The sequence below is a fragment of the Pelodiscus sinensis genome, chromosome 2, assembly GCF_049634645.1.
Source record: "Pelodiscus sinensis isolate JC-2024 chromosome 2, ASM4963464v1, whole genome shotgun sequence".
NCBI lineage: Eukaryota > Metazoa > Chordata > Testudines > Trionychidae > Pelodiscus > Pelodiscus sinensis.
This window is the reverse complement of record NC_134712.1, coordinates 118,159,643-118,182,582: the sequence shown is the minus strand read 5'-3', so window position 1 is coordinate 118,182,582 and position 22,940 is coordinate 118,159,643. Positions and strand designations below refer to the sequence as shown.

General features: G+C 42.7%; 1 protein-coding gene across 1 annotated transcript in view; it reads left to right on the top strand.

The window, feature by feature from the left end:
* Positions 1-22,940, top strand: part of PHLPP1 (PH domain and leucine rich repeat protein phosphatase 1) — a 232,234-nt gene that overhangs the window by 173,197 nt on the left and 36,097 nt on the right. Inside the window, exons 5-10 of the mRNA XM_014573530.3 lie at positions 743-889; positions 2,157-2,387; positions 5,639-5,841; positions 7,714-7,774; positions 11,226-11,321; positions 16,689-16,844. Of these exons, the coding sequence (XP_014429016.3) occupies positions 743-889; positions 2,157-2,387; positions 5,639-5,841; positions 7,714-7,774; positions 11,226-11,321; positions 16,689-16,844 (894 nt within the window). The remainder of the gene's footprint in view (positions 1-742; positions 890-2,156; positions 2,388-5,638; positions 5,842-7,713; positions 7,775-11,225; positions 11,322-16,688; positions 16,845-22,940) is intronic.

The window sequence follows — 22,940 nt, the reverse complement described above, 5'->3', positions numbered from 1 at the left end:
GCTCCGCAGGTTCCTCAGCCTAGGTCCCTGCCTTCTACATCCTGTATGTTCTCAGAGCAGCTGGCAGGGCCATGTTTTCTGTTGAGCCCAAGGAATTATGGGGGAAGGGCACTTGACATACTGCCTGTCTTTCAAACAGGCAGCTGCTATTTGCCAGAACCTGGCCAATGGGAGCTACTAGGGGTGGAAGGATGTGTGAGAAGCCTCTCGCCCCCTTTCCCAGGCTCTCAGCATTCAGAGGCACACACGCAGCTGGATTCAATGTGCGCCGGAGTGGGCAAGCAAGGAGCATACAGACCATATTTTGTCCAGCCCTGGTATGGCAGCATTCAAGTAATCAAACATACATTGCATTGTATTGTTAAAATGCGTTTAAGTAAACGTGTAATTGCTGAACAATTCAGCAGTGACATCGGAGGGAGTAGTTGGTTCCCCGCACACACTCGCTCCTACCTGCTGCTCTCCCCATGCTGCTGACTCTGATATAAAAGGGGTGGGGGAGGCAGCTCCCCAGGAGTTTGTGCACACTAGGAGCTGGCTTTTCAGCTCGGTCTCTATATGTGCCAGGAGACTGTGTATAGCTGTGAACACTAACCGAGTAGCCCAGGCTTGTCGGTTAACCATGAACATGGTTACGCTTTCACATCCCTATTATATTTCAGTTACTACAAGGCAACTATAGTAACTTGGTACATTTTATATTCCATTTCCTGAAGTGTGGTTTCTTGTACTTCTCTTACAGGTTCACAAAGTTGAAGAGCCTTAACCTTTCCAATAATAATTTAGGAGACTTCCCGTTGGCAGTTTGCAGTATTCCAACTCTGACTGAACTCAATGTGTCCTGTAATGCTCTCAAAAGCATTCCAGCAGCAGTAGGTGATATGCACAAGTAGGTATTTTCAACACTTGGTTTATGTGCTCAGTGGGATCTTGGTACAGGGATAGAAGATAGTTATCTCTTTCCATGTTTTACTTATATGTATGTTTTTGTTCTGTCACTTGTTGCGGTGTTCACTCTACCTTGGTTGTTCCTCACAGAGGGCTGACTTTTTTATTCTTGTGTTGAGCAGTCACAAACAATAGGTGGGGGAAGGCTCCTTTGTATTTGTAGTTTTTCTGTTCTCAATTTAGCGATGTGAAGAACTAGTCGACTATCCGATAAGCAAATGGATAGTTGACATACTAGTTGACAAGTTGCTTCCCACCCCCCTTGCTGCCTCAGTCAGAAAGAGGCAGTAAGGGAAGTGAAGTGGATGGGGTACTTCAAAGCGGCAGTGCTTCTTGACGCCTGGGGTCAAACCCCAGGCTCCATGTGATGCTGCCGCTTGGAAATGCCGCATGCAGCCCACAGCCATCTGGGGTGACACCAGGCTGCACATGCCATTTCAAAGCAGCAGCACCATGTGGATCCCAGGATTAGAGACTCCCTCGCTGACCCTGGGCTGCACATGGCACTGCTGCTTTGAAATGCCACAGGGAGCCCGGCATCAGGTTCCTCCCAGCGTTTCAAAGCGGCAGCACCACATGGAGCCTGGGTTGGTGGGGAGTCCTCAGCTGATCGCAGGGCTCCATGTGATGCTGCTGCTTGGAAACGCTGCAGTGAGTCCAGCGTCTGGCTCCTCGCAGTGTTTCAAAGAGGCAATGCCATGTGGAGCCCAGGATCAGCTGTAGTCCCCAGCTGATCCTGGGCTCCATGTGGTGCTTGCCTTTGAAGTGTAGCAACAGCCCTAGGGCTATTGCTGCACTTCCAAGGCAGAATGGACCTATTAACTATCGAATAGTCATTGCAAAATGCATCGGCTATTCAATTAGTCAGTCAGTTGCTATTTAACATCCTTATCTCAATATAATAATTATGTTAATATTGGGGCAACGGAGTTAAAATCCATTTCTTGAAGGAACAATGATGAAGAAGGCAACATGTAAAAGTGGGAATTCTAAAAACACATCTAGGATCCACAGTTCAGAATAAGCAGGACTTGCGCGCACCAGCCCCCCCCCCCCCCTTTTTTATTTTATGCATGTCTTTAACCTTTTCTCGTTAGTCCATTTTCTGTACACTTTGTTCCATATAACTTTAGTTGACCTTATTTGTGCTGAATGCGTGTTCATAACCAGGAGATACCATGTAAAGGATCACTTCATTTTCCCCTTAGTTTGCAGACACTTTTGCTGGATGGTAACTTTCTTCACTCCCTTCCTGCTGAGTTGGAGAGAATACATCAGCTCAATTATCTGAGTCTTTCATTCAATGAATTCACTGACATTCCAGGAGTACTAGAGAAGCTAAATGGCATGGATAAACTCTGTATGTCTGGAAACTGTATGGAGACACTCAGTCTACAGGCATTAAGAAGAATGCCACATATTAAACATGTGGATCTAAGGTAAACGCTTGTGAGGGGAAAATAAGCAAACTTGAGTTATTTGTGGATTTATTTCTTAAATGGTTGACAGTTGGTGCTGCATCTGATTTTGTTAATATTAGTTCATCTTAACCATGTTTTTTAGATCGTACTATACAAATGTGCACAGTTTATGGCAACTAGAATTCTTTTGAGGAAAGGTGGGGGTTGGGGAAATGGATTTGATGTATATTTTAAAAAATTTGTAAGGTTAAAAAACAAACCTTGCAATACCATCAGGCTCAGTCCTAACCAGGTTGAGCCTGTTGATGGTATTGCAAGGTTTGCAATAGTGCTATATAAACACACAATAAATGATAGTCCCCTGTGTGAAAGAGCTTACAACCTAAAAGACAAGAAATAACAGATGGCCTAGATAAACAAGTAGGCAGTGAAGGGGAAAGAACAAGGAACAAAATTATGATTCTGCACAGATTAGTTAGCTTTACAATACTTAGCCAAATTCGCCATGTGTAGTAATTTATTGATGATCTCAGCAGTGTGTTGACAAGTCCTCTACTTAAACAACAGTGGTGTGGTTCTTCTCTCTGCTAGATTGTTCCAAATTCTTTGGGGAAGCATGAATTCACCCAGGAATCACTCCGATACACAGCTCTCTCCCAGCATTTTTATTAGCATGAACAGAACTCTAGTGTCATTAAATAGAACAGTCATTGCGAGGTATGACACAAATCTAAAATGCCTAAAAGGAACTCCCCCTCCATTAGTCACACAGTCTCAACAGCCCCATAAAGCCTCAGCATCAGTCATGTATTAAGTCATCCTCTTCCCTTTGAATAGTAGCCAAATCTTACCGCATGCTCAGATCCCTCTTTAGGCCAGTCCTCAAGCCCCAAGTTTGGCCTGCTGTATCCTTTTAATGATAGCATGTTCCTTCTCCTCCAAAGGGAAAAGAGCCAGCACCAAAGTAAGGATGGAATTTCCTGCCAGCAGGGCTCTGTAGTAGGGATGTCAACATTTAGTCAACTATGGGATTAATCGATAAGCTGACTACATGCATTTCTCCCTCCCCCTTGCTGCCTCGTACCTCCACACTGCTGCCTCTGATAGAGAGGCAGTAGTGCCGGGGAGGGGGGGGCAGGGGAGAGGACAGGCTGGAGCTGATGTTTGTAGGGAGCGGCTTTCAAACCAGCTCCTAGTGCATGCTAGCTCTACAGACCCACCTGCCCCCTTACTTCCTACAGAGGCAGCAAGAGGAGAGCAGTCAGGAGCTAGTGCTGGGGGAAGCCGGCTTAAAAGCCGGTTGCCCCCCAGCACTGGCTCCATGGTGCCACCTGCCCTGTTCGCGGTGGTCCAAGCTTCTCTTTCTGAAACTGATTTTTCACATCCATTATTAGAGCGAGTTTTCATCAGCATACCTTAAGTGCAGCTCAGTTAGAACAAGTCAGGTGCATCATTGTGAAAAGGGGGCAAGTCCTAAAAACTCTCTCTACTTAGCACTGAGGAGGCCTGAACTGGAGTACTCTGTTCAGTTCTGGGCACCATGTTTCAGAAAGATACGGACTAAACAAAGAAAGAATAGGAGTGCAACAAAAATGATTAAAGGTCAAAGAAACATGGCCTACACCCAGTTTTTTCCAGTCTTTCCCTTGTATTTAGAGAAGGGAGACAAGTTTCCCTAAAAAAAGGCTGTGAAGAGGTTATAAGTTGTTCTTCTTCGCTGAGGACAGGACAAGAAGTAATAGGCATAAACTGCAGCAAGGGAGATGTCAGTTAGTCATCAGGAAAATCTTCCTGACTGAGGTTAGTTGAGCACTAAAGCAAGTTACCTAGGGACGTTTTGGAATCTCTCATTTTTAAGAACAAGTGAAGCATCTGTCAGGGACAGTCTAGATAATACTCAGACCTTTCTCAAAGCAAGGACTTAGGCCATGTAGTCCAATCGAGGTCCCTCTGTCCTGCATTTCTATGATTCTATCAAACATACGGTACAACACTGTGGGATCTTTGTATAGGAATAGAAGATGGTTACCTCTGTTCATGTCTATCTGTTTTTATTTTTATGTATACTTGTCATTGGATGTGCTTAGTATTCCCGAATCAACATAGTATATCAAAATATCCTGAACTTTGGGAAAGTCTGCTGTTCAGGGACTGTCTGTCATCTGTTTCCTTTTATCCCAGGAGATGAACACCACTTTTTAAAAAATAATGAATGTAGTACTCCACCAGCTTGAGTGTGTTGGGTTCAGTTTGTTGATGAACCACATCTGGTACATGATACATATGATGCTGCAGTGAAATCAGGGTGAAGCATTTCCTTTCCAGTTCAAAACATCAAAAAGAGAACCTGTATTCACCCTTCCTTTTTTTCTTGAAAGTTGGGGTCAAAGCCAACAATTTTTGGAGGGCACTCAGTTGTCGCCTTGGTCCTTTGTAAGTGTCATCTTTAAACAACTCCTGGGGAAGTAATTTAGAACTGGCAGGCATCAACATGGGAAGTGCTGCATTGAAAACAGTAAGGAAGCAGTAAGAACTGTTCTTGTCCACAAAGTGAGTTAGACTGCGGCAAACTGGTGAACTGTAAATTTATACCCAGGCTTGCTTGATACTAATCTGTTAGATAAGCCTTTTCTTCCAGACCCTCCCCTCTCTCATTAGTCAGAAGAAAGCATACTGAACTCAAAAGCTTAGTGTTTGGTTGATTTGGAAGGACGTGAAGTGATACCCGCGTGACTGGGTGTGGAATTGAGAATTCTGTGGAACTTTCCTTTCAGTAAGTCAGACTCCTGGTATTTGCAGATTCTCAGTTTGGCACTTGAGGTACATGCTTGTATCTGCTAGGCCTGTCCACCAGATGATTACTGTGGTTCTTTGAAGGCCTGCAGAACTGTAAAGGTTGTACTTTTCTGTGTTACTTTAGAGAAAATCACAGCACGATAATGTTTGTTTGACACCACAATAACAACACTAGCTCTTACTCAATAGATCTCATAGCATTCTTCAAAAGACGATAGATACTGTCATTAGCCCAGTATAACTGTAGATATGATAAAATAATAACTATCCAGTTTAAAATTATTACAGAAAGAGGAAGGAAAAATAAAACAATTAAAATTCAAGTAGGTCAAGATCCACATGCTTATCATTTTGACCCAGCCATTGGGGATTAGCTTACTTGGAAAGCCAAATTTTCTTATCCTCTACTCCATGTTCCTTTTGGCAGGATAATTGTGTACTAATAATGTTTTATTTTCCCCTGCCTTTGCAAGATTGAATGTAATTAGGAGGCTGGTGGTGGATGAAGTTGACTTCCTGCATCATGTGACTCAGTTAGATCTACGGGACAATAAACTCTGTGAACTAGATGCAACAATTTTCAACAACATTGAAGTGCTACACTGTGAAAGAAACCATCTGGTGACCCTCAAAATCAGTGGATATTTTCTCAAAGCTCTTTATGCCTTTTCAAATGGTAAGGCTGTTTTCAAGACTATCATGTTGAGGTCTGTTTTTTTTAGTTACCTCATTTTCTTACTGCAGTATGAGTGCTTATTAATTGGAATACACATAATTGGGCTTAATCAAGGTGTCTGGTGACATGGCCTTTGGATAAAAGGGAACCTTATGACTTGTATCATGTCAATGGTAATTTTAAGTTTCAGGAATTGTTCAAATAATACTAAGTGGCTGACTTGAAGGACACAATATTATAGAAATTTAGAATGAAGGATGTAGTTCCATTCTCAACTCTCCTCAGTATATAATGTCAGAGGGGTCTTGAAAGTGCTAATTATGCTATATGCTATGTGTGTTGCATTACCAAAGCAGATTAAGATATTTTGTTGTTTCTTTCTGGAGGTAAACAACTTTGAACAATTGACCTTTTGAAACCTAGTAAAGTGGTGTGTATTTTTTATGAGCAACTCTCTACCTTTTGTGGCTAAAAAGTTTACAAATTCTCTGGTCAGTCAACATTTTAGGATTATTCCTAATAGAGATTATGCAATATCTTTCACGTAAATATTGTCTCATTGAATTAAAAAGAGAATAAAATTCATAGAATGGTCTTGAGACTCAAATTGTTTACATTAAAAAAAAAACATATCACATTTGTTCTGATTGGACTTGATCTTAGTAGGTGGATTTGGATAATTTAGGCTATGAAAGGCCAGGTGATGTGTCTTTACAGCTTCCAAAAGTTAACATAAATATAGGCATGTGCTGTGGCAGACATTCAGAACCCAAGTACTTGTCATCAAATGCTTATTTCTGTTAAAAGTGATGGGCAAGAACTAAACTGAAACAGAAGGAAGGGACTGTTCACAACCGGCCACTATAATTTATTACTATCCGGTCTTTCAACCCTTTCCTTGTGCTTTTTTCCTACCGTACGTCACTGTTTGTAAGTTTAACTCTGAAGGTATTGTATTGGGTGCTTCTTCATTTTAGGACACTGTCTTTTTATGTACACGCAGTCCCCGGGTTACATGGATCCAACTTACATCGGATCCCTACTTACAAATGGGGTGAGGCAACCCCGCACTAGCTGCTTCCCCCCAGCAGACCAGGGAGACGCGGAGCGGCTTTTCTCAGCAGACACCTCAGCTTGAGAATAAAGGACTGAGGGAAGTGAGGTGTGGGAGATTAAAACTGATCTCTGGAGAAATGTTTGGCTAGAGTTTCCCCTACAATATGTACCAGTTCCGACTTACATACAAATTCAACTTAAGAACAAACCTACAGTCCCTATCTTGTACGTAACCCGGGGACTGCCTGTATTATTGAGTTTGTCTTTTGAATTGAGACTCTTAATACAACCTTTCTTTATACTGTCGCTAGTGGTACATAATTATGAAAGGCCTGTTGGGCTGCTTTTTAAAAAAAAAATAAAAAAACCCCCACAGGAATGCAGATAATTCTAACATTGTCACTGAAAGCCACACTGAAGAATGTACTTCATATTTGTGATATCTGGTTGAGTATGGCATATTTTAGAGATGGCCTATTCCATCTGGGAGTGGGAGGAGACAGTCTGCTCCTAGGTAACAATGACTCTATTAGTGAAAAAGCATAGATTTGTGCCTGCCTTTGCTGTCTGATTTCATTTACTCTCTATTTAATAAAGCCAAAGATTGGAGCGGTGGGTAGAAAGAAGGTGGGGAAATTTTATTTCTTAGTCACTTGTTTACTTTTTTAAAATTCACAAAGTACTATCTTAAATGATTTGTTTTGTTTATTGTACAAGTCTACTGTATAGCAAAATATACTTTATATGAAAAACACTCAGACACTACTAAATGACTGTTTTACTTTTCATAAAATGAGTTCTCTTTCTCCCTCCCAGAACTTGTTCATCTTGATGTATATCCTGTTCCAAATTATCTGACCTCCATGGATATTTCTAGGTAAGAAGCATGATGTGCTTTCTCATGCCATTTGTAGCATTTATATCAATCTGTTAAGTTCATGTGAAGTAAGCTACATTCTCCTGTATTTTACTGAGCGTAGAAACTGAATTATGGAAGGGTGGTGATGTGAGTTACTTTTGTATAAACTTCATTGCTTAAAAGATTTGCCACCCAAGGTAGGTTGGCAGGATTTGTAACGGAGGTTTCTTGAGTGCTTCATGTACAACAGTGTTTCCTTTATGAAGCTCATATCTAGAGAAAAAAGAGCACTGGCCTACCCTGAGCTCCTATTATGCAATTAAAAAAAGCACTTATGAATGTGTTCAAGTAGTTTCCTAAACAGGGATAAGCTAAGGTTGTGCAGTTTTTTCAAGTGCTGGTCCTGCATGTGCCTGAGTCCAGAGATTTTAATAAACAGTATCCATTTTCCTGCACACGCACAGCTAGAGCTCCTCATGCTCCTAACCAAAGGTATTGGAAACAGTGCAGACTGACATCCTTTCAGCTTATTATCACCACTGTGGCCGGTGTCAGAATCCATCGTCTCTTTTGCGTCAACCCTTCAGAAAACCAGGAATATGCTTGTAAATGTTATTCTTTGGCTTTGTTCAGTTAGTTTTTAATGCATGTTGTTTCCCCGGACTGAAGATTTCCTCCACATGGTTGGAACTATGTCCATACTTCCAGGCTTCAAAAACAGCATCTCCTACTTTCAGTGACTAATAGCAACACTGCCTGTACTCTGTGGGTGAAACACATTTCAGTAAAGTGCAGCATTTGTCACTCGTTTCTACTGAACTCAAAGATTGTGAACTTTATCTCAGAAAATACCTAATGGAGAATGAAAGCCCATCTCCAATCTATACTGAGACAGCCTGTCCCCCTGTACATCAGCCTCACCAAACGTGCATTGCCCATCCAAGCACATTTAGGTAACGGAGCCCTCAATTTCTAACCCCAAAGACACTTTCTTCCTGGACTTATGAATGATAGTTCATAAGTGCAGCTCTTGGCTCAGTGGTACTGATGTATCCTCCCAAAAATCAGAGATTTACTGTTACTGTCAGTGCTGACTATCAGAACTCCCCTCTTCTGACCTAGCCCTCTTGAGGACTTAGCTACACTGGAAGATGATAGTGTTTTGAAATTCCATCTTATTTACAACCGTCCCAGTATTGACAGCTTCACCATTACAACAAGAATAATTTTGAGATTTAGATAAGAATGATGTGCCAGTCCCGCCTTCATCCCCACAGAGAGACCTAAGCCTGGACAGGGGAGCCAGGATTTAGAATTGCTACTGTTATGAGAATGTCCTTCCTAGGAACCAGTGGTTTCTTATGACACGGGGTACCCCTCAAACTGTTGGCCCCTTTTTCTCACCCTACTGTGGACTGTAGGATTTCTGTACCAGATATCCAGAATTCATCCCGGAGTCTTTCCAGTCCCTGCCCCCTTCACACATCAGCTCCAATAGTTGGTTCCATCGGTGTATGAGGAGAAAAATGTTGAACTGGGACAGCAGGTACCAACGCTTCCCATGGGAGTCTCCTCTTCCTTAGATGAGACGGTCTCATTGTCTTTCTCCTCCACTCCAGATGGCCATAGGCAACACTAGGACTTACAGAAGAATGACTTCACATAATTCTTATCTGAATAAGGGCCAGTCACCTTCAGGTATTGATGGAGGAAGTCATAGACCCACGCCCCTGATAGTTGAACATTTTGCAGCCTCCACGGCCAAGTAAGGTGGCTCACTCTGTTAACTAGGCCATATTGGAACTGGTAGGAAGATTGTCTGTCTGGCACACCCAGGCATCCTGTCCCTCCTATATGAGGGCTGAGAAGTGCTATTTTGTTGAAGAAAAGGAAGCTGAATTCCCATTCTCCTGTCCTTCTCTCAAGTCCCTGGTGCTAATGGCTGACACAGAACCTAGTAGCTCTCAATATTTAAAAAGCATCCCATCACACTCCAAGGGGACTTCCTGGGGAGAAAGGACACCTCTGCGGGCTCGCCATTGCACATGGCCAATTATCAGGTCTTCCTAGCCAAACAACTATAATAACCACTCTAGGTATTCAGCCTTTCAGGACAATCTTTCCTTGGAGGCCAGAGCCCAGTTCCTCTCCTCTGTTGTAGAGGATGGCAAGCTAGTAGTGAAAATGCCCTTCAGGATGCAGTTGATGCAGCATCCAAAAGCTTGACCACAGGTATTGTAATGAGGAGGGATTTGTGGTTGCATACCTTGGGCTTCCCCAGAGATGTAGAATATAGCAAAGATCTTCCCTTTGCACCTAACCTCTTTCACACGAAGATAACTGCTCTCTGGCCCTCCTCTGCTACCTGACTGCGACCCATTCCTAGCCCACTGCTTACCCAAATCTACACATTTGGGTGTATGGTATACCTGTGTACCCCTGTGTAGAATATAGCTAGGGACTGCACATATCAAAGAACCTCCAGATACAGCCAGTAACCTCCACTTAAGTGCCATTAACTTCATAAAAACTGCTTAAAGCATTTCTAAGCTATTGAACATTTAAATGGCAGCACAGCAGTAAATGAACTAGCCTGGGGCTGTGGCCATCAATTTTTAGAAGTGCAAGAACATACATCAGTGTAATTAGGTATCTAAGCTTAGTTGATGTACTAGCAAGAGGAAGTAAGTATGATTTACTGAAAAGTGGTGTTTTGTGGTGTGTGTTTCTCCACTTCTTAGAAATTTATATTGGGGAATATTTGATTTTGAAGTTGTCAGAACATTTTTGCCTTTGGTTTTTGTGGGTTTTTTATAATAAACTGGCATATAGTTAAGTAGTGGGGTGTCTTCTGTTTTTTCTAGTGGAATATGTTTGATTAATTTGGAATTTGTGATTATATTTTTAAGGTAATTGGTTTTTCAGTAAAGATATGGGCTTGTTCACTACTAGCTTTTTTGGTTAAAGACCACTAATTGAATAAATCCAAAGGGCATACGAGCACACAGAGAGGAGAGTTGATTTCTATGAAGTAAAAAAATTTTGTCCCTTAATCATAAATTCTGCATGTTGCCTAGTTGTGTATCTGAGGGGGTTGGAGGTGTACAGTCTCAGCAGGAGATGAGTGAGGAGGCTGAGGATGAATGTTAAATCTGTTCCTTCTTGTCCTGGTTGTTTTACAATTACAAAGAGGAAAGTATTCACCATATTGGTGTGCCCAGCTGCACCTTTCAGCACACTTTCATTGTAGAGTTTGAAAACTTACTCTTCCCCTAAATATTTAATTGATAAAATAATTGGCTGCTTTCTCTTCTTTCATGAGCAGATCTGTGGTTCCCATTGGACCTGTAAATGCAGTAGGCTTTGTGAGTGCGTGTATGCATATAAGTAAAAATAAAAGTTTGTGGTTGTGTTAGTAGTAGTCCTTAAGGACTGCAACTTAATTTGATTCCTGTGTTCATCCCCATAGAAACCACTTGGAAAGCCTGCCTGAGTGGGTATGTGACAGCAGGAAGCTAGAAGTGTTGGATGTTGGCCACAATCAACTATGTGAACTGCCTACCCGGTGAGTCCTTCGGACCAGGTTATGCAATGTGGGATATAAACAATTCAACAATAATCGCTGATTCAGTGTTCAGTGTGTTCCATTGACTGGCAAGCTGGCTTTATCTTCGGTTGATGTTATTTTTGCCTCGTGGAGTGACATCATGCTATAAGCTTCAGCACAGCCTTTCTTCTTTACTTTCATACAGAGAACAGTGTCTTTGAATTCCAGACAGATGTTCTAAAGCTGTCTGTGCAGCTATTCAGAGAGGAAAGCTTATTAAATCTTTACAACCATAACTTTGCATGTTATGTAATAGATTGAGAAACTATAACTTGATTCTGTTCTCCCTTCAGCCCCCAACCCAGGCTCCCTGGTGCCAAGTGCTGTACAAACACAGAGCAATCCCTGCCCCAGGGACATTGTCCACCTAAGAGGTGATAAGACTCAACAAATAGTTGAAACAAAGGGCTGGGACTGTTCTAGGTTTGTATGGTGAGAGGTTGGACAACGAGCATTAATCTTAGGTAAAACGATGGCCCATGACCACCCCAGTTAAGTAAACAGACAAAATATAAATGATAAGGAAGAGAAGAAAGATCTTAACATTTTCATCTTTCTCATATATATTAAAAATTAAGTTTTTCCTGGTGGGTGACAGAATGACGTCACTATGCTTTCTGGCTGCAAAAGTTCCGCCTCTTATGCCAGGGGTTGGCAACCTATGGCTCCTGAGCCGAATATGGCTCTTCTGCAGTGCCAGCTCAGACCCCCTTCACTTTCCTCGCAGCAGGGAGCCTGTGCTGGTGCTCCAGCTTCATCCCACCTCCTCCCCTTGGGGTTGAAGCACCAGTGTCAGCTTCCTGTGAGTGGGAGGGGAATAAGCCCCAAACCTCCCTGCTGGATCCAGTTTTAGAAGTGGCTTCATGTGCTGCCACTTCCCTTCCCTGTCCCCCAGCTGTGGGAACAGCAGCACAGGGACACACTTCCTAGAGGCTTTTCCTGCTGCTCCAGAATCCGGCCAATGAGAGCAGCAGGAGGAAGTGCCTGTGGCACGGTGTTGGGAGCCATGCAAAAGCAAGTGGCCCCCTCCCCTCATGCCCAGCTCCCGCACCCCAGCCCATTCACTCACCCACTCCGCCAAGACCTGACACTCCCAACTTGCTCCTGCACCCTCCTCCTTGGCCAGACACCTACTCCCACCCTGCTCCTGCACCCTCCCTTGCTTCTGCACCTCCCCGCTAGCCAGATATCCTGCTCCTGCAGCTTCATTCCCAGCCAGACTCAGTGTCCTCACCCACTCCTATACCCTGCCTCCCGTCTAGACCTTGCATTCTCACTCCCTCTTGAACCCCACTCCCTGTCCAGATTTTGCACCATAATCTCTATCCCATTGGCAGCCCTGTCCCGCACACTTACCCCTCATTTTTTGGCCCCACCCCAGAGCTTGAACCACAGAAGAATAAATCTGGTCTGAGGCCTTGAACCTCAGTCCTCTCTGCCCCTCCCCCAACCATGGGAATGCGGTGTTTCAGTTGGGGGCCACATCAGTGAGGGCTGGGGATTTTTGGAGGATTGGAGGGAGGGAGGTTGTCGAGCATAGCAGCCGGGGTCGGGGGGAGTTGACAAGTGCAGCCCCCTAGCCTTTTGTAAACATCACCTTGAGACAGCAGGAATTAGATGGTACACAAGTGGAAGTCAGTTTGGAAATCAAAGTGAAAAGTGGGTTTTGAGGAGGAATTAAAGTTGAAACCTGTGACTCACAGGAAGTGTTATACATAGCATAGGGAGCAGCATAGAAAAAAACAGGGTGAACATGGGAGAAGACACAGGCCAGGTGTGAAGAGTGAAGTGACTGGGGAGGGAGTATGAGGGGCAATCTAAAAAGGTGATATGATTTAAACTTTATATTGAAAAAGACCCATTGCAGCAGCTCAAGGGGATGAAACGAGGGAAGATTTTTGGTGCTGTGTTGATTACTTGGTGAAGAAGAGGGTTAGGGAAGCCAGAGAGGAGATTATTTTAGTCCAGGTGAGAGAACTTTGATGTAAACAGAGGACTTAGAGTGAGGAATAGAAAGAAAAGGCAGAATTAATTTAGAAGTATAGCTTGAAAGGAATAGTATAGCCTGAAAGGAATGATCGATGATGACTTGAGCCAGCTAGCAAACGAACATAAATCTGTCAATTCTCTAGCTGTTCCTTGTTCATATCAACTGAAACTGCATCACTCAATAAAAACAAGTTCAGTTGCCTTTCACTTGATGTATTTTGTAACAGCAAAAGCTAAGATATAAAAAGGGCATCTTTGGAGATGAATGATTGGCTGAAACTAGTGGCTCCAAAGTAGGGATGGAAGTGACTAATCAAGTAGGTGACTACCTGATCAGCCTAGGCTTGTCAGGTAGTCAACTTACTACTTGACTGATCACGTCTTCCCCTGCTTTCCCTTGCTGCCTGTATCAGAGGAGTGCGGGGGAGCAGGAGTCGGTGCTGGGTGGGGAACAGGCTTAAAAGCCGGTTCTCCACAGCACCATCTCCATGGGGAGGGGACAGAGGTGCAGAAGGGGACCAGGATTACTCTGTCCTGGCTTGTGCCTGGTCCCAGACTCAGCTCTCCCAGCTTGTCGTGTCCTAGACACTGCACCTCTGCCTTTTAAATGTAGTAAGAGCCAAGTGGCTCTTACTACATTTAAAAGGCAGAGTGGCAGCAGGGTTAGCTTCCGGGGCCAGGAGCTAACCCCACTGTGGCTCTGCAGTTCCCCCCCTTTTCGGCTAATCAAGTAGTTGATAGAAATTCCATCGACTACTCGATTAGCTGATTAAATGCAATTTAACATCCTTATTCCAAAACACAATCAACATGCATCTTCCCATATCATCCCATTAAATGCCAGGAGTGTCTTAAACCTCTATAGCTATTCCTGGTAGCATATGCTTAGATGACTGGGTGATATTTTACTTATTGATGGATCTACCCCAAAACATTGGCTGTGAACATCCCTAACTTCAGGGAACCTTTAGATTTGGATTCAAGCTTTGATGCCCATTCCCATATGTCTGTCAACCGTATCAAAGTCCTCTTGTATTTAGGTATAAGTCTGTATTTGGAGCATTTCCCTTACTCCTCTCTTGTGGTTGATTTGTTTCCATATTGGACAGCAGTGCTAGAACATGCTAGGTGGATCAAGTGCATGCTGTTTGGAGGAACTGTAGTACCATAAAAACACGTTTCCATACTGGCATAAAAAAGAACCACCCAATTGGAATAAACAGCAGCAGATTGTAGTTACTTTTACCTTTTATAACAGGTGTAGTTTTTCATGCCGGAGGTTACACAGTCAAAATAGAGTGGAGCATACAAAGAACTGTCCCCTCAGCATGCTAGGCTCAGGAAGCTCAAGGAGCAAGCCAAAAATTCCATTTCCGTTCCCCAAATTGGATTTTTTTCTTTTTTCTTTAGCTTCCACCAAAAACTTTAAATTTTTCACATCCCATCCTATTTTGGGACACACACTATTTCCAAGTTGTTGGTTTTTTTTCTGTGGGGCCTGGGATTTTTTTGTTGTTTTTGACCAGTTTTAGTTATTTGCTAAAATGTTTTATGCTGCCAACATTGAGCATGCCTATGCGAAACAAAAAAAATAGAAGGAAAATTCCATAATGCTTTTTCTGTTGTAGGAGGCATTTGAAAACACAAGTGAGTTAAAGCATAACAAAACTACTAAAATAAAATGGTTTCAAAATGTATTTGAGAGAATTATCCCTATTGCTGAGTCATCTTGGCCAGTGAAAGTGTGATACTGATTTGTATCCATTATATACAGGCAGTCCCCGACTTACGCAGATCCGACTTATGTCAGATCCGCAGATACGAACGGGGCTGCCACAGAGTACACGGACTGCGGAACCTCGCGGTCCTGCCGCCCGTGTATTCTGGGGCTTTCTCTGCGTCTCCCTGGTCTGCAGACCAGGAAGATGCAGAGCAAAGCCGCGGAGGAGCTCGGGCAACTCTGCCCCAGGCGTCCTGATTTAGCCGCTGCTGAAACTGACTAGCGTTGACTACAGGAAGCCCGAGGCAGAGTTGCTCTGCCCCGGGCTTCCTGGAATCAGCTGCTGATCAGTTTCAGCAGCAGCTGACTTGGGGACGCTTGGGGTTCTTAAGTTGATTCTGTATGTAAGTCAGAACTGGCGGTCAGTTTCAGCAGCGGCTGAATCTGGACGCCAGTTCCGACTTACATACAGATTCAACTTAAGAACAAACCTACAGTCCCTATCTTGTACGTAACCCGGGGACTGCCTGTAATGCAAGCCATCCTCCTCCTGAACTGTTGATACTAGTGCTCACTTGTGTTTCACCGCCTCTGTCAAGGGAAAAGCCAGCATACTTAATTATTTTGATGCACTCGCCCAGTGACCTACAATGGCATTGCATAATAATAGTTGATGGATTAGGGTTGGGAGGGAAAGCAGAATTCTTTTCAAGTGTATGAGTCTCATGTGACAGAGAGGTAGGTTTCCACTGTGATGCTGAGTAATATGTGATTCTTTGCCTGTAAGCAAGGTCAACAAGGGGCATCATCATCTTTTGATTAAATGTCTCGTTACTGGAGCACGAGACAGGTGGCCGATTTAATAATCTTTTTTGTTTGATTTATTTTTTCCTGTTTAAAATTGAAACTCAATCAGATTATGCTACCAGGCTTTTTAGGCCCAATATCTAAATTCCTTTAACAGTTTTCTATGGGAACAATTAATGATTTTGGCTTGTAGCTTATCAAAACAACCCTCCTTTTTTCCCTTCCCTAACCCCAACCCAAAAAAAGGCAATGATGGGAACTTTGGGCCGTCCGCTCTTGTAAAAGCTCAAGATAGAAAAGCCGATTAGATAAATTTCATTCCCAGTAGAACTGAAAAGAAGGCTTTATGTTAGTCTGGTATTAACAAAAATAAAAATGGAGGTGGGAGGGGAAGTACAGTGGACGATGAGTCAGCACATGAGTATAATAGTACTACAACTTTTCCAAGGGAGATGGTGTTTACTCACTTTTTGAATCCTTCATTATCTGAAGAGATCCCACAGGTGCAGTTTTGTGAAGTCATCTTTTAATTACATACTTCCACAGTGACACACTGTGGAGAGATCCCATAACTCTTCCTTGACAGGTCCCAACTTCTCCTCTCCCAAATCTCTCAACATGGATCCCTTTTTGAAGAGCTTGGTGCGGTGTGGGAAGTTATAAGATCCTGTGTATTCTTAAAACTCTATTCTGCTAATCAGTTTATGAACTACTTTTTGAAACAAGTTTAAGTCCCCTATGAAGTAGTAGTTCTCAGGGTATCCTTATCTAATTTAGATGTATTTATTTTTGACATTTTATTTTTTAAGGTTGTTTTGCAGTAGTAGTTTGCGTAAGCTTCTATCAGGACATAACCAATTAGGAAGGCTACCGGAAAGGTTTGAAAGAACACAACTGGAGGTCCTCGATGTGCAACACAACCAGCTCCTAGAGCTCCCATCAAACCTTCTTCTGAAAGCTGACAGGTAACTAAAACAAATCACCTTGTTTTTACATGAAGTACCTGTTTCATATATTTCTTAGTTGAAAAGAGTAATCTGAGGGGTCCTTAAACTGCAAGTCAAAGTCATGAGCCTTCTGTGGCAAGAACAGATGTCTGTCCCACTAAAACAGAAGTAATTGTTTTATTCTGGTTTTATGCTCTCATGTTCTTATTTGTACTGTCACTAAGCCCCCAATTGTACCACTTACATTTAGAGATCTAGCTACATGCCATTTTTTTGCTATACATTCCCAAATGTTAGTAATTTCTAAATAATCATTTTGACCCAATATAAGAGTGCAGAAGCTTCTTCCTGAATCAAAAGCCAAAATTTATTTTCTTACGAACAAAATAAAACCTGTCATAAGATTGTCAAAATAACTGATGCTAGTTTCTTCTGTTCCCGCTTATGAAATGTTCATGGCTTTGACTGCCACTAATTTATTTGGTGACATCACCAGATTTATTTTTTTCTTTCATTTCTCTACTGCAGTTTCATATGCCTCTGTAATTTTGTTTCTGAAACTAAAGAAATATTTTTCAAAATGTACTTTAATTTGTATGTGGTCTAGAAGCATGAAATATTAATTTTTTTTTGTAGCATCTGAGTGTAGCAGACTTAGAAGCCTTTAATTGGGGCTACTTTGCTTAGTTTTTTTAATATTTTCTTGTACATTGGTGCATGAACAATGGTCATAGGCTTACTGGTGTCATCAGTGCTGCAAATAACTTGACATACAATGCTGTTTAGTTTGTTTTTTTAACTGACAGTAGAACGCATGCCACTGATTCTCCTTGGGTGGAGAATGGAACCGTTAATTTCACTGTTATTTAGACAAATCTTAATTACCAAATATTGGTACTGAAACAGAGGGATGCCGTTATTTTATGCTATAAATCTTTTATGGAGACAATGTCAGTATTTTCCTGTTAAATCTATTTTCAAGGCTTTGTTCTGTGAGTTTTATAATCCTATAGGTTTGTTTGGAGAGGCAGTTTGGAAATAAATTCCAAACTTCAGTAATTTGTTGTGGGAAAATGTGTTCTTTAAATTAAAATGTGTAATGCCAAAAGATTAATTTTCATTAGGAAGGGTTTCTTCTGTTCGAATAGTCCAGGCATAGAACTTCATTCTTCATGGTTTTAAAGAATCTTTCAAATGTGTTTGTGCTGGGAGCTGAAACATAGCTTTGATTTTAAAAGTGTTTAGTATTGTTGTATGTCCTCTATATTCAGCACCGAGGGCATGCCAGGTTTGCTCAGCTAGTTCCTTCCAATACACATTTTCAATATTATGATTGACATTTAAAACCACCAAACACACAATTAATACAAGTTAGGAAACTTAATGCTATGGCTACCATGGGAACTGTAACTTATTGTAGTAAATTTAGCAGCCTTTATAGTAAAGCAAAATATTATCTGTATTTTGTAATGTAAGAGTACAGATTAATAGTTGGCGATGCAGGATAACTTAAACTTCATATTTTTTGTACATCTAAAATCTCAAACATAACATTGCATGAACATAGAGCCTAACTCTGCAGACATTTTCATATATGCTCAAAGAATAGATCCATTAAAAAAAAATCAAACAGGAATATGCATTTCTGCTCAAGAATTTTTTTTAAAAGAAAGACAATCTACTCAGTCAAACTTAGAGAGCAAAAAAAAGGGGGAGCAGGGGGAAGAGAGGGGGAATTAGAAGTTTTAGAAAGCTACACACATCTCTGAAAAGGAGAGTGTGGAAATAATCCTTTAAATTAGATTTACCATCTGTTAATCTAGAATGCAGATTAGTGCCATTTTATGGCAAGACAGAGAAGCTGCATGTAGAGATTGTATCCTAACACGGACACCCTAAACTTAACTGCAAAAACAACTACCATAAAATATTTGACTGAAATAAAGAATCAGAAGAAAATTCAGAATTTAAAATTTATATGACAGATTCCAAATGTTCTCTTCTCTTGCGTGCTAACATCTGTTTTAGGTCCTTGTTCCAGTTTGGTTTTTTCCCTCTGCTTCCTAAACATCCTAATGCTTCATAAAAGAGTGTAAAAATAGTTCTCTGCTCTCCTTTACATGCTGGTAATGTAAAGTATTGTTGCAGGAGATACACAGGCTTTGTCTAATCTGAAATTATCACCTTTACAGCTCCACTCATTTATGTAGACCCTGCTGGGTGTATCAGCTAATCCGACTACAGTATAACAGAGTTTAAAGAGAAGCTAGAGAATTTCATGGAGGTTAGGTCCATAAAAGGCTATTAGCCAGGGGATAGAAATGGTGTCCCTGGCCTCTGTCAGAGGCTGGAGAAGGATGGCAGGAGACAAATCGCTTGATCATTGTCTTTGGTCCACCCCCTCTGGGGCACCTGGTGCTGGCCACTGTCGGCAGACAGGCTACTGGGCTAGATGGACCTTTGGTCTGACCCAGTACGGCTGTTCTTATGTTCTTGCAGATGAGTAGCTAAATAGTGATTAAAAGTGATATTCTGGTTGATCTTCTAGTGAGCTCCCTGCTGCTCCACTGGAGTGTGTGAACTGGGGTCTTTGTCTGGAAAACGCCTTTTCACATAATGTTTCCAGAAATATTAATGGAAAGAATTGTGTGGCTGAAATTCAGTCAAACTGCTTTTCAGGGCAGTCTCACTCTGTGACCATGTAATTAAAGTAGAGAAGTGGGTGCCAAACACAGTTGTCCTAAGTCCCAGCCCTGCTCCCATCTTCCTTTAGTATATCATGTTGGGCAAATCATCATTATGGCCTGGCAGGCCTTAATTTCCCCAGCTATAGAGACCTCCATCCAGGAGTCTGTGGAGATAAAATCCTATGCAAACAAAGTCTGATATTCTCCAGTGGAAGATAATAGAAGTGCAACAGCTCATAGACCTCTCAATCTTTCTTTAATGCCAAGTATCCTTGGATTTAGTGGGTCTGACGTGCGTGCTTAATTTTAACAGTCTTTGTAGTGTGCACTAGGGTTAAACCAAATGGTTTAACAAAAAATACTGAACCCTCTTCCCCCCCCCCCCCCCCCCAGTAGGAAAAAATTCTGTCGGGGTAGAAGAGGGAGACCAAAGTTGTTAACCCCCCCCCCCCCCCCCAAAAAACCCCCAGAACAGAATTGTCAAACAAGAAAACATTTTTTTTTTTTTTTTTTTTTTGGTTAAAGAAGGCTGCCATTATCTTCGGTGCCATTTTTAAAACCCTGCAGCTCTGACCTGGTAAGCACAGGGAAGCCGGGGACCAGAGTGGAGCCGGTGGAGGATAGGGGCCATTTGGGGGGGGGGGGGGCACAGAAGCAGCTTCGCGAGCTGCACTTTTGGGGGGCAAGAGCTTGCGAGCTGTGGGTTGGCCACAGCTGGTGTTGAGGGAGGCATCATGTGGCCAACTCCCAGGTCTCTGCTGGTCACGTGGGCCAGAGCAGTGTGCGCTCTGCTCCCACCGCAGCCTGGCGCCCCTCTAGGATGGCGCCCAGCAAATACCCTCACCTGCCCCCCTTCACTATGGCTCTGCCACGCTCCTCACTCCCCTGTCAGATGTGACAGGGGGAAATTGTCCCTGCCGGGCTTCTGTCCAAGGGAAACAGGAATTGTCTTGTATTTCCTGGTTTTTTGTTTGTTTGTTTGTTTGTTTGTTTTTTTTACTGGATGGAGCCTGCAAATACCAGACTGTCCGGGTGAATACCAGACACCTGGCAACCCTAAGATCTGTACAGCATCTGATTGAAAAATCAGTACATTCGTGAATGTTAGAAAATACCACTTCCAGTTAAATAAGAAGAAACTGGGTGTGTGTGTTGGGTGGGTGGGTGTGGTGTGGTGTTTTTTTTTTTTTTTTTTTTTTTTTTTTTTTTTTGCAGCAAACCTTTAAAGGCATCCACCTCAAACACCTACAAAATTTAAAGAAAAACAAAGTATTCTCAATTAGCAAAAGTTTAGGAATAAGGTGCACTGGTTTTCATTAAAGTTAGATTTGTATTTTTAAACAATTATAGTATCAGATTTGTGGTTGTAGAGAAACTTGCATTATGTCTGTTAGACCAATGTTTCTCAACCAGTGGTACTTGTACCCTCAGGGTACTAAAGAGAAGTCGGGGGGGGGGGGGGGGGAGAACGTCAACACACTGACATCTGGAGAAAAAACAAAAATTCAGTTGAGTTTCACAGCACTTTATTATTTTTGTACTTTTTACACCCAAAAATGTCATTGCCTGCTCGGCTACAATTAAGTTGTTTAAACAAATATGTTGCAATGGTAGAAGAAAAAGGTGGGTCTGAAAACTGTAAGTACTGGAGGTAGTTATATATATTTTTAAAAGGGGTACTTTATATATATATTAAAAAAAAAAAAAAAAAAAAAAGTTGAGACACACTGTATTAGACCATTAGGTCCTGAGGAATCATCTATGAAACTAAGTTCCCCTGACAATTATTTCTGAATATACTGTTGGCAATTTAGTTCTTGATCATATTGGTAGGAATTTTCTTGGCCGAGTTGAGCACTACAGAGGTTGGCAGATAATCAATTCATGTCTCACTAACACAGCGGTTTTCAAACTCTGGGCTGCGACCCAGTTTTGGGTGGTGGAATGTCAGGCACTGGGTCTCATTGATCAGGTGACCAGTGGAGGTGCTAAGGCAGCTGCCTGCCTTTCCTAGCACTACAGATGGCACTGCACCTCAGAAGCAGCCGGCAGCAAGCTCAGCTCCTAAGTGGGGGGGAGGAGCACACAGGGCTCTGCTCACTGTCCCTACCCCAAGCACTAGCTTTGCATTCCCATTAGCTGGGAGCCTGCTGCTGGTCTCATTTCTTTTGTCCTTTTATGACTGATATTTTTTCCCACAGTCATGTAAAGTTTGTTCAGTTATCAGTCCTGGCTCTGTGTTCTATGTCCTGTGCTATTACATACTCTGATGTATCCCCAAATGTCTAAGAACCCAACAAACAGTGGAAGTGTTGGTAATGCCATGACGCATGTTTGGTCTGTTATGTTGGCTAGGCGTAGGCTTAGATAGGGAGTCTCAGTACAGTCATACATAATTATTAAGCAGCATTGCTCCATTTATTCACCTCAGTGACCTAAAAATAAAGAAACCCACTCGCTATAATATCGACCTCCTGTGGTTCAGCAAATTCTCTGCTTTGGCACCAGTCAGGTCACAAGGGTGCTGGACGAGAGTGTTTCAACCTGTAGCAGCAATCAAGCCTGTGTGAATGCGTGCACACACGAGTCACCCTGACCAGCTGGCTCCTGGCCAGCTGTGGGTGGGAAAGGGCACTTTGCGCAGCTGGTCTGTTGGAGCCTGTCGTGTCAGCGTTGAGTCTAGGATCCTACAGCTGTGTGTACTGTGATTGATGTTGGGGGTAGGGTCTCTATTAAGGACGACTGATATATGTGGGCTAGTTGTTCAAAATGTGTTCCTTTTACATGTACGGTTTTAGCTTCATCTGCATGCTGATCCCAAACCAGGTCAGTGTAGCTACTGAGTCACACTATAACACTTTCCATTACTTGCCGGGCCCTTGGGCAAAGTGAGAGGGGGGCGAGAGGGTGTATGGCTCAGGGACACCCCCCAGCAGGGAGTGGCTTTGGGCAGAAGGGGCAGGATAGCCAGCCATCAGTGGCACCCAAACTTCACCGCACCTCCCCCAGCATTGCCTGGGGCATGGGCTCTGCTGGTGACTTACAGGGCCTGCGGCATCCAGGAGCCCCAAGCCCTTTTGAATTGCAGGGTCCCAGGACAGTTGTAACCCTGTCCCCTCCCTCCTGCCTCCCCGTTGGCAGGCCTGCTCAGTAATGCTTGTATCAGAATGGGTATGAGGTTGAAGAAATGATACATTGAATGGTCGATGCAAGTTTTCTGCACACACATAACTTATCATAGTATTATCTTCTTCCCCTCGCTTCCTGTGTCATTTCCTGAATGTGATAATCCAAAACAGATACTCTAGAGATGGGCAGGCAGTTTCAATGGAGGATTAGGGAATAAGAGAATTAGAGAGAGGAGGAAAAAATGGCAAGCGCTAAGGCAGAAATTAGACTTTTTGATAGTGTGCATTTGTTGGTCCAT